Source organism: Oncorhynchus mykiss, chromosome 13 (genome assembly GCF_057628025.1).
Source record: "Oncorhynchus mykiss isolate SJ-2025 chromosome 13, ASM5762802v1, whole genome shotgun sequence".
Classification (NCBI taxonomy): Eukaryota; Metazoa; Chordata; class Actinopteri; order Salmoniformes; family Salmonidae; genus Oncorhynchus; species Oncorhynchus mykiss.
In genome coordinates, this window is record NC_143034.1 from 12,812,501 (window position 1) to 12,825,000 (window position 12,500).

At 45.0% G+C, this 12,500-nt stretch overlaps 1 protein-coding gene across 1 annotated transcript in view; it reads left to right on the forward strand.

Moving 5' to 3' along the window:
* gcgrb (glucagon receptor b) overlaps positions 1 to 9,807 on the forward strand; it is a 72,286-nt gene extending 62,479 nt beyond the window's left edge. The window contains exons 9-14 of the mRNA XM_090195208.1: positions 1 to 34; positions 4,561 to 4,630; positions 5,135 to 5,223; positions 5,599 to 5,743; positions 6,827 to 6,868; positions 7,090 to 9,807. The exon at positions 1 to 34 is cut by the window's left edge and continues 27 nt beyond it. Of these exons, the coding sequence (XP_090051334.1) occupies positions 1 to 34; positions 4,561 to 4,630; positions 5,135 to 5,223; positions 5,599 to 5,743; positions 6,827 to 6,868; positions 7,090 to 7,509 (800 nt within the window). The 3' untranslated portion in view covers positions 7,510 to 9,807. The remainder of the gene's footprint in view (positions 35 to 4,560; positions 4,631 to 5,134; positions 5,224 to 5,598; positions 5,744 to 6,826; positions 6,869 to 7,089) is intronic.
* Positions 9,808 to 12,500: the final 2,693 nt, after the last annotated feature.

Genomic DNA, 12,500 nt, shown 5'->3' on the forward strand with positions numbered 1-12,500 from the left:
GGGTGATAGTCAAATACCTGTACGAGAATGAAGAGTGAGTGAATAAATATGATTTATTAAATGTGTCGTTTCCATGGTAATGGAATGATGCTGAGACACATATTTTTCTTAGTAAACCAATACAAGTCTCTACTTTGAACAAATGTATATAGTAAATACAAAATGTAAACATTTCCTGGAAAAACATCTGCGCAGTTCCTCCTGTAAATGTGTTTTTGTAAAATGTTCAGTGTAAATTGTTAAAAGTAGTGCTTGTGCATAGAGTTGTATGGTTTGTTAAACTATGAAATAAATGCTTTTTGTTTAGTATACATTTTAGAGTGAAAAATCTGAGTCTCAGTGTCATTCCGTTACTGTGGAATTACCCAAATATGATCAGTTAAAATCTGTGAGGTAAATGATCACTCTGCTACGACTAAGAGTTTTCAGAGCTCTATTTAAAATACATATATTTTTTTCAAATGTATATGTTTTATGAGGCTAGATATGCTAATGTTGATTAAAACCCATTATGAGTTGAGACTGTTCCCCCTCTCTCCTTAGACTGTTCTCTCTCCTTAGACTGTTCCCTCTCTCCTTAGACTGTTCCCCCTCTCTCCTTAGACTGTTCCCTCTCTCCTTAGACTGTTCCCTCTCTCCTTAGACTGTTCCCCCTTTCTCTCTCCTTAGACTGTTCCACCTCTCTCTCCTTAGACTGTTCCCTCTCTCTCCTTAGACTGTTCCCTCTCTCTCTCTCCTTAGACTGTTCCCTCTCTCTCTCTCCTTAGACTGTTCCATCTCTCTCTCCTTCGACTGTTCCCCCTCTCTCTCCTTAGACTGTTCCCTCTCTCACCTTAGACTGTTCCCCCTCTCTCTCCTTAGACTGTTCCCTCTCTCACCTTAGACTGTTCCCCCTTTCTCTCCTTAGACTGTTCCCTCTCACTCCTTAGACTGTTCCCCCTCTCTCTCCTTAGACTGTTCCCTCTCTCTCCTTAGACTGTTCCCCCTCTCACCTTGAACTGTTCTCCCTCTCTCTCCTTAGACTGTTCCCTCTCTCTCCTTAGACTGTTCCCTCTCTCTCTCCTTAGACTGTTCCCTCTCTCTCCTTAGACTGTTCCCTCTCTCTCCTTAGACTGTTCCCTCTCTCTCCTTAGACTGTTCCCTCTCTCTCTCCTTAGACTGTTCCCTCTCTCACTCCTTAGACTGTTCCCTCTCTCTCCTTAGACTGTTCCCTCTCTCTCCTTAGACTGTTCCCTCTCTCTCCTTAGACTGTTCCCTCTCTCTCCTTAGACTGTTCCCTCTCTCTCTCCTTAGACTGTTCCCTCTCTCACTCCTTAGAGTTAGACCACACATTCTCAGTAGCTCACTACTTGGAAAACATGACATATGCAGAGTATGTGGATTTAGGCTGGGATATAATCAGATCAGAGGTGGATCCACATCATAGAACTCTTGACATTTAAAGGTCTTTTCCGATTGAGCCGACATATGGAGCCTTTACAGTGGATGCAGTCGATTGAGCCGACATATGGAGCCTTTACAGTGGATGCAGTCGATTGAGCCGACATATGGAGCCTTTACAGTGGATGCAGCCGATTGAGCCGACATATGGAGCCTTTACAGTGGATGCAGTCGATTGAGCCGACATATGGAGCCTTTACAGTGGATGCAGTCGATTGAGCCGACATATGGAGCCTTTACAGTGGATGCAGTCGATTGAGCCGACATATGGAGCCTTTACAGTGGATGCAGTCGATTGAGCCGACATATGGAGCCTTTACAGTGGATGCAGCCGATTGAGCCGACATATGGAGCCTTTACAGTGGATGCAGCCGATTGAGCCGACATATGGAGCCTTTACAGTGGATGCAGTCGATTGAGCCGACATATGGAGCCTTTACAGTGGATGCAGCCGATTGAGCCGACATATGGAGCCTTTACAGTGGATGCAGCCGATTGAGCCAACATATGGAGCCTTTACAGTGGATGCAGTCGATTGAGCCGACATATGGAGCCTTTACTGTGGATGCAGTCGATTGAGCCGACATATGGAGCCTTTACAGTGGATGCAGTCGATTGAGCCGACATATGGAGCCTTTACAGTGGATGCAGTCGATTGAGCCGACATATGGAGCCTTTACAGTGGATGCAGCCGATTGAGCCGACATATGGAGCCTTTACAGTGGATGCAGCCGATTGAGCCGACATATGGAGCCTTTACAGTGGATGCAGTCGATTGAGCCGACATATGGAGCCTTTACTGTGGATGCAGTCGATTGAGCCGACATATGGAGCCTTTACTGTGGATGCAGTCGATTGAGCCGACATATGGAGCCTTTACAGTGGATGCAGTCGATTGAGCCGACATATGGAGCCTTTACTGTGGATGCAGTCGATTGAGCCGACATATGGAGCCTTTACAGTGGATGCAGTCGATTGAGCCGACATATGGAGCCTTTACAGTGGATGCAGTCGATTGAGCCGACATATGGAGCCTTTACAGTGGATGCAGTCGATTGAGCCGACATATGAAGCCTTTACAGTGGATGCAGTCGATTGAGCCGACATATGGAGCCTTTACTGTGGATGCAGTCGATTGAGCCGACATATGGAGCCTCTACAGTGGATGCAGTCGATTGAGCCGACATATGGAGCCTTTACAGTGGATGCAGTCGATTGAGCCGACATATGGAGCCTTTACAGTGGATGCAGTCGATTGAGCCGATATATGGAGCCTTTACTGTGGATGCAGTCGATTGAGCCGACATAAGGAGCCTTTACTGTGGATGCAGTCGATTGAGCCGACATATGGAGCCTTTACAGTGGATGCAGTCGATTGAGCCGACATATGGAGCCTTTACTGTGGATGCAGTCGATTGAGCCGACATATGGAGCCTTTACAGTGGATGCAGTCGATTGAGCCGACATATGGAGCCTTTACTGTGGATGCAGTCGATTGAGCCGACATATGGAGCCTTTACAGTGGATGCAGTCGATTGAGCCGACATATGGAGCCTTTACAGTGGATGCAGTCGATTGAGCCGACATATGGAGCCTCTACAGTGGATGCAGTCGATTGAGCCGGCATATCGAGCCTTTACAGTGGATGCAGTCGATTGAGCCGACATATGGAGCCTCTACAGTGGATGCAGTCGATTGAGCCGACATATGGAGCCTTTACAGTGGATGCAGTCGATTGAGCCGACATATGGAGCCATTACAGTGGATGCAGTCGATTGAGCCGACATATGGAGCCTTTACAGTGGATGCAGTCGATTGAGCCGACATATGGAGCCTTTACAGTGGATGCAGTCGATTGAGCCGATATATGGAGCCTTTACTGTGGATGCAGTCGATTGAGCCGACATAAGGAGCCTTTACTGTGGATGCAGTCGATTGAGCCGACATATGGAGCCTTTACAGTGGATGCAGTCGATTGAGCCGACATATGGAGCCTTTACAGTGGATGCAGTCGATTGAGCCGACATATGGAGCCTTTACTGTGGATGCAGTCGATTGAGCCGACATATGGAGCCTTTACAGTGGATGCAGTCGATTGAGCCGACATATGGAGCCTTTACAGTGGATGCAGTCGATTGAGCCGACATATGGAGCCTCTACAGTGGATGCAGTCGATTGAGCCGGCATATCGAGCCTTTACAGTGGATGCAGTCGATTGAGCCGACATATGGAGCCTCTACAGTGGATGCAGTCGATTGAGCCGACATATGGAGCCTTTACAGTGGATGCAGTCGATTGAGCCGACATATGGAGCCATTACAGTGGATGCAGTCGATTGAGCCGACATATGGAGCCTTTACAGTGGATGCAGTCGATTGAGCCGACATATGGAGCCTTTACAGTGGATGCAGTCGATTGAGCCGACATATGGAGCCTTTACAGTGGATGCAGCCGATTGAGCCGACATATGGAGCCTTTACAGTGGATGCAGCCGATTGGGCCGACATATGGAGCCTTTACAGTGGATGCAGTCGATTGAGCCGACATATGGAGCCTTTACAGTGGATGCAGTCGATTGAGCCGACATATGGAGCCTTTACAGTGGATGCAGTCGATTGAGCCGACATATGGAGCCTTTACAGTGGATGCAGTCGATTGAGCCGACATATGGAGCCTTTACAGTGGATGCAGTCGATTGAGCCGACATATGGAGCCTTTACAGTGGATGCAGTCGATTGAGCCGACATATGGAGCCTTTACAGTGGATGCAGTCGATTGAGCCGACATATGGAGCCTTTACAGTGGATGCAGCCGATTGAGCCGGCATATGGAGCCTTTACAGTGGATGCAGTCTCCTGCGAACCTGGGAATGTTGATGCTGATAATGATGATGAAGATGGTGATGATGGTGGTGATGATGAGAATGGTGATGATGGTGGTGGTGGTGATGTTGATGATAATGATGGTGATGATTGTGATGATGATCATGATGATGGTGGTGATGATGATGGTGGTGATGGTGATGATGATGGTGATGATGATAATGATGATGGTGATGATAATGATGATGATGATGGTGGTAGTGATGATGTTGATGTTGATGATGATGATGTTGTTTAGGTGCTGGGAGAGGAACATCAACATGGGTTACTGGTGGATTATACGTTCTCCCATCCTGTTAGCTTACCTGGTGAGTTTATTCTCTCTCTCCCTCTATCTCTCTCTCCTCTCTCTCTCTCTCTCTCCTTCTCTCTCCATTGATCTCTAGAGTATTTCAACATGAGGTATTATGATGTATTAAAATGACATATTAACTACCTGCAACAGCTTCTAGAGTATTTCAAAATGAGGTACTCTGATGCACAAGCACTGATATATTAAGTCCAGTAACTAGAATATCGCATAAATCATAAATCTTCGTTTTTATTTAAAAACACACACACACACACACACACGGACGGACGGACGGACAGACAGAGAGAGGGACTGATGGACAGAGAGACAGACAGGTAGACATAGAGACAGACGGACAGAGGGACAGATAGACAGACAGATCGACAGACAGACAGACAGGTAGACATAGAGACAGACAGACAGACAGACAGAGGAACAGACAGACAGACAGACAAGCAATTGGCTCTGCTAATATTTAGGCTTAATTTCTTTCTCCTTCTGTCTTTTTTCTCATTCTCAGATGAATTTCTTTATCTTCATCCGGATTATAAAGATCCTGATGTCGAAGCTCAAGGCCCATCAGATGAGATACACAGATTACAAGTTCAGGTGGTTGAGGTCTTCAAATCCCTCCATCCCATCTTCCCTTCTAAAGTCATGTACTTGATATATTAACGAGTTATAGAGTTGTGTGTCTATTGTGTGGTTGGTCTCTGTAACATTCTCCTTTTATGACCCCAACTTTTCCTCTCGCCCCTTCTGCCTCCTTCTTTCAATATGAACTCTATCTCGCTCCCTCGCTTTTTCACCTTCTCCCCCTTCTCTCTCTCCCTCATACTCTCTCCCACCTTCTATCTCTCCCTCGCTCTTTCACCTTCTTTCCCTCATACTCTCTCTCACCTTCTCTCTCTCCCTCATACTCTCTCTCCCTCATACTCTCTCTCTCTCTCTCTCTCTCTCTCTCTCTCTCTCTCTCTCTCTCAGGCTAGCTAAATCCACTCTGACCCTCATCCCTCTGCTGGGTATTCACGCCATCCTCTTCACCTTAGTCATCGATGAGTCCGTCCCCAAAGGTTCCAAGATGCGTCTCATCCGCCTCTTCTACGACCTCCTCTTCAACTCCTTCCAGGTCAGGAGATCAAACTTACATCACTTCCTGTATAGGCATCATCGGATAAATACCATATGGCACCCTCTTCCCTATATAGTGCACTATTTTTGGCCAGGTCCCACAGGGCATAACATTATTAAGACTGTAATGTGGTGGTATGTTGTGTCACCATGGTGATAAGGTGTAACTCTGTCATAGAGGTGAAATAGGGTAGTAATAAGACTGTAATGTGGTGGTATGTTGTGTCACCATGGTGATAAGATGTAACGCTGTCATAGAGGTGAAATAGGGTAGTAATAAGACTGTAATGTGGTGGTGGTATGTTGTGTCCCCATGGTGATAAGGTGTAACTCTGTCATAGAGGTGAAATAGGGTAGTAATAGACTGTAATGTGAATATGAACATGTACATATGAATAGTGTGTAAATATTATTTTGTTGTCTCTTTGGTGTCTTTTCTATATATTTTCTATATATATATATATATATATATATATATATATATATATATACATAAAACAAATAGTATTTCATGTAACATATTTTAATTACTGGTGTAAAGTACTAAAGTACAAATATTTTAAAGTACTTTAAAGTACTAAGTCGTTTTTTTCGTATCTTTACTATTCATATTTTTGATAACTTTTACTTTTACTTCATACATTTCCGCTGGCACCCAAATTTACAAAAGTAAATAAAATAAAAACAAGAACATCATGTCATTTGTTTTGCTTAATATAAGGAATTTGAAATGATTTATACTTTTACTTTTGATACGTAAGTATAATTTAGCAATTACATTTACTTTTGATACTTAAGTGTATTTAAAACCAAATACTTTTTTATTTTTACTCAAGTAGTTTTTACTGGGTGATTTTCTCTTTTACTTGAGTCATTTTCTATTAAGGTATCTTTACTTTTACTCAAGTATGACAATTGGGTACTTGTTCTCCCACTGCTTGTACTGTCTTCTATGTGGACCCCAGGAAGAGTAGCTGAGACATGTGCAGTAGCTAAAGGGGATCCTAATAAACTAAACTAATGTGGTGTTACGGTGTGTTACCGTGGTGATACGGTGTTCTTAACCTCTCCCTCTCTACAGGGACTACTGGTGGCCATCTTGTATTGTTTCGTCAACAAAGAGGTGAGTCTGAATGCCCTTTTTCCTCTCACTCCTCTCTCCCTCTCCCCCTCTCTCTCTTCTCTCCAACCTCTTATAGAATCTTATCATTATCTGTCTTCATCTGCTTCTCTCTCTCTCTCTCTCTTTCTGTCTCTCTCTCTCTTTCTCTCGCTCTCACTCTCTCTCTTTTCTCCTCCCTCCTCTCTCCTTCTCTCTCCCTCAATCTGTTTGTCTCTCTCCAGGTCCAGTCTGAGATGTTGAAAAAGTGGAAGAGGTGGAAGCTGGGTAAAGACATCGAGGAAGAGTACCGTCATACATACAGCCACGCGCCTCACGTCAAGAGCGGCAGCATCGTCACCGGCAACCTGGCCGGTGTCCAAGACAACGGCAGCGACCCTAAAGACTCACAGTTGACCCCCAACCCCGACTACGACCCAGATCCTAACCCTGCCTCAACCTCCATCACCCCCAATGAGAGCAGTAGATTGGTGGGGTCCTGCCACAACAGGACGGATAAAACAAAGACTCAACCCTCCCTGCAGTGTCCCTCCACACCACATGGTGGCACTAACAACTGCAGCACTCTGATGGAGGACATTTGTCTGGAGGAGAGGGCTCAGAGTTATACACGCCCAGAGGAGGGCGCCGAAAGCAACTTCTGACCAACGGGGGAAGACCATCCCCGGCCTATGGATAGATTGATTGGTTGATTGATAGATTGCTAAAGTGTTCTGGTGTAGAAAGAGACAACACACCTACTGGAGGGGACCGTTAATGCACTGCAGGTCCAGATCCTATGGATTGATTGATTGATTGATTGGTTGGTTGGTTGATTGATTGATTGATTGGTTGATTGGTTGATTGGTTGGTTGATTGATTGATTGATTAATTGGTTGATTGGTTGGTTGATTAATTGATTGGTTGATTGCAGGTCCAGAAGACTTGATGGTCTGAAAATATGAAACATTTTACTGTTTATTTTTCAGAGACCATATTTTGACCCCACGGGATTGACCACATTCCCCACTGTGTTCAGGTTGACAAGGACTACTGCTGAAGGGAAACTAGCAGGCCTGCTAGCTGTGTTCAGGTTGACAAGGACTACTGCTAAAGGGAAACTAGCAGACCTGCTAGCTGTGTTCAGGTTGACAAGGACTACTGCTAAATGGAGACTAGCAGGCCTGCTAGCTGTGTTCAGGTTGACAAGGACTACTGCTGAAGGGAAACTAGCAGGCCTGCTAGCTGTGTTCAGGTTGACAAGGACTACTGCTGAAGGGAAACTAGCAGGCCTGCTAGCTGTGTTCAGGTTGACAAGGACTACTGCTGAAGGGAAACTAGCAGGCCTGCTAGCTGTGTTCAGGTTGACAAGGACTACTGCTAAAGGGAAGCTAGCAGGCCTGCTAGCTGTGTTCAGGTTGACAAGAACTACTACTAAAGGGAAACTAGCAGACCTGCTAGCTGTGTCCATGTGTACGACCGCTAACCAAACGCTACCCTCGCTCAACAACTCCCTGGCTGTGCTCCGGGTTCTCCTTCCCTTTTCTAGAAGTGCACTAGCACCCCCGTCAATCATTTAAAGCGTAGGATTGGTGTAGCTTCACATTGGCTGGAGGTAATTACCCAACATTTTCAAATTCATGTGAGGAAGTCCACACCGTGTGTCCCTGTTCTCTACTGCTACTGAGAGCTTCACTTGTCCTCTATGTCTTTGTGAGTGTGGCCCAAACGGAGCACTATTCCCTATATAGTGCACTACTTTAGACCAGAACCCTATTGTATATAGTACACTACTTTAGACCAGAACCCTATTGTATATAGTACACTACTTTAGACCAGAACCCTATTGTATATAGTACACTACTTTAGACCAGAACCCTATTGTATATAGTACACTACTTTAGACCAGAGCACTATTCCCTATATAGTGCACTACTTTATACCAGAACCCTATTGTATATAGTACACTACTTTAGACCAGAGCCCTATTCCCTATATAGTGCACTACTTTAGACCAGAGCCCTATTCCCTATATAGTGCACTACTTTAGACCAGAGCCATATTCCCTATATAGTGCACTACTTTTGACCAGAGCCCTATTCCCTACATAGTGCACTACTTTAGACCAGAGCCCTGTATAGTGCATAGGGTGCCATATGAAAGCTCAGCGCTGTGGTTCTGTATGACCCTCAGCAGCCACCGTACTTCACTGTTGGCTTGCACAGTTTAGTTTAGTTCAGCACGTTCCTACCAAAACACCCATGGAGACGTCTTGTTGATAACAGCTTGCATAACTAAACCATTCATATTATAGATCTAATCCGTGTCAAAATAAGTGACATTTACACAGATTTACAAAGATTTACACACGCACACACGCACACACAGAGAGGCACACACACACAGAGAGACACACACACACACGTTCCTGCCAGAGCGTTCTATCTCTGCCCTCTCAGCCCAGGACAGGACCAGATCAGAACACCCCAGAGAACAGACTCAGCTGTGGAACAACGGGACATTCCAGATTGTTGCCAGGTCTGTCTGGCATTCAGACAGACATTTCTGGAACCCCCAAGGATTATGGGACTGTGGAGGACTGGACCTCCCACTGTCTCTCTGAGAGGATTATGGGTAGTTTGTTTGGGTGTAATTTGTTTTGGAGTGAATATTGAGTTTCTCCATGAACTGTTGGCCCCATTTGAGTGGACAGACAGAGAAACAGACAGACTCACAGACAGAGAAACAGACAGACTCACAGACAGAGAAACAGACAGACTCACAGACAGAGAAACAGACAGACTCACAGACAGAGAAACAGACAGACTCACAGACAGAGAAACAGACAGACTCACAGACAGAGAAACAGACAGACTCACAGACAGACTCACAGACATAGAAACAGACAGACTCACAGACAGAGAAACAGACAGAGAAACAGACAGACTCACAGACAGAGAAACAGACAGACTCACAGACAGAGAAACAGACAGACTCACAGACAGAGAAACAGACAGACTCACAGACAGAGAAACAGACAGACTCACAGACAGAGAAACAGACAGACTCACAGACAGACTCACAGACAGACTCACAGACAGAGAAACAGACAGACTCACAGACAGACTGTATAAATGTAAGATATTCAGGTCCTATAAGGACAGCCAACCTACCGACCACCAATCAGACAAAAGGATGCATCATACCAGCTCTTACCTCCAGGGGGACTATAAGATATGGGGTACCCCCCCTCCCCCATCCATGCACCCCTCCCCCCTTTCCCCTCTTCCTCTTTTCGTTGACCCAACATATTCTGTCAGAATGCCTGTATGGTTGTGGACTAGCGCTACGGACTAATGGAGATATTACAATGTCTGTATGGTTGTGGACTAGCGCTACGGACTAATGGAGATATTACAATGTCTGTATGGTTGTGGACTAGCGCTACGGACTAATGGAGATATTACAATGTCTGTATGGTTGTGGACTAGCGCTACGGACTAATGGAGATATTACAATGTCTGTATGGTTGTGGACTAGCGCTACGGACTAATGGAGATATTACAATGTCTGTATGGTTGTGGACTAGCGCTACAGACTAATGGAGATATTACAATGTCTGTATGGTTGTAGTCTAGCGCTACGGACTAATGGAGATATTACAATGTCTGTATGGTTGTGGACTAGCGCTACGGACTAATGGAGATATTACAATGTCTGTATGGTTGTGGACTAGCGCTACGGACTAATGGAGATATTACAATGTCTGTATGGTTGTGGACTAGCGCTACGGACTAATGGAGATAGTACAATGTCTGTATGGTTGTGGACTAGCGCTACGGACTAATGGAGATATTACAATGTCTGTATGGTTGTGGACTAGCGCTACGGACTAATGGAGATATTACAATGTCTGTATGGTTGTAGTCTAGCGCTACGGACTAATGGAGATATTACAATGTCTGTATGGTTGTGGACTAGCGCTACGGACTAATGGAGATATTACAATGTCTGTATGGTTGTGGACTAGCGCTACGGACTAATGGAGATATTACAATGTCTGTATGGTTGTAGTCTAGCGCTACGGACTAATGGAGATATTACAATGTCTGTATGGTTGTGGACTAGCGCTACGGACTAATGGAGATATTACAATGTCTGTATGGTTGTGGACTAGCGCTACGGACTAATGGAGGTATTACAATGTCTGTATGGTTGTAGACTAGCGCTACGGACTAATGGAGGTATTACAATGTCTGTATGGTTGTGGACTAGCGCTACGGACTAATGGAGGTATTACAATGTCTGTATGGTTGTAGACTAGCGCTACGGACTAATGGAGGTATTACAATGTCTGTATGGTTGTGGACTAGCGCTACGGACTAATGGAGATATTACAATGTCTGTATGGTTGTAGACTAGCGCTACGGACTAATGGAGATATTACAATGTCTGTATGGTTGTGGACTAGCGCTATGGACTAATGGAGATATTACAATGTCTGTATGGTTGTAGACTAGCGCTACGGACTAATGGAGGTATTACAATGTCTGTATGGTTGTGGACTAGCGCTACGGACTAATGGAGGTATTACAATGTCTGTATGGTTGTGGACTAGCGCTACGGACTAATGGAGATAGTACAATGTCTGTACATGTAGATGGTGAAGATACAAGGTTTTCTATTTCTGTGGATGTTTTATTCTGCTACCTCACCGTGCAGGAAAACCTCTAGATCATAGGTCCTGGAGAAACTCCTATGCTTGTAATCTACCCCAGCGTTTCTCAGACTAATCAGAGCTTGATGATGCAATGGGCTAATACCCAATAGGCTGATCTGTCCTCACTGAACCCACGTACAGTGTGTGAGGTCGAGGGCGTCGTCATCATGAGTAGGGCCCAGAGGATTTCCTGACTACGTTAACTAACCAGGAACGACTCTGCATTCCCATTGTTCTTAACTAACACCAGCTAAAGGCCTGGGCCTGTATTCACAAAGCGTCTCCTGAGTGGCGCAGTGGTCTAAGGCACTGTAGCTACAGTGCCAGACGCACCACTACAGACACCCTGGTTCGAATCCAGGCTGTATCACAACCGGCTGTGATTGGGAGTCCCACAGGGCGGTGCACAATTGGCTCAGCGTCGTCCGGGGCAGGCCGTCATTGTAAATAAAAATATGTTCTTAACTGTCTTGCCTAGTTAAATAAAGGTTTAAGAGTATGAATGCTGATCTAGGATCAGGTCCTCCATGTAATCTTATTTGTTATGTTCTGAAAGGCAAACCTGATTCTAGATCAGCGCTCCTGCTCCTATTCTTAGACGTATTGAGAATATGGGCCCTGGGTAGGTCCCATGGGCAGGGTAAACTCCTGTCTCTAGCCTACTCATGATGTGATATCTCCATGATGTGTAGAATGTACATACCAAGTTCTAAAACAGAGAAGAACAGGAATAAATATGTTGTTCTGTGTTCCGTTAGAAGTCGACATGATTCTAATGATTCTAATGATTAAAAGAGATGACCAACTGACCATCAAGACTGTTCTCTCTTTCTGCTTCCTGAAGGTCACCTTATTCTCTATCTAGTGCACTACTTTTGACACAGAGCCCTATTCCCTATATAGTACACTACTTTTGACTAGAACCCTATTCCTTAT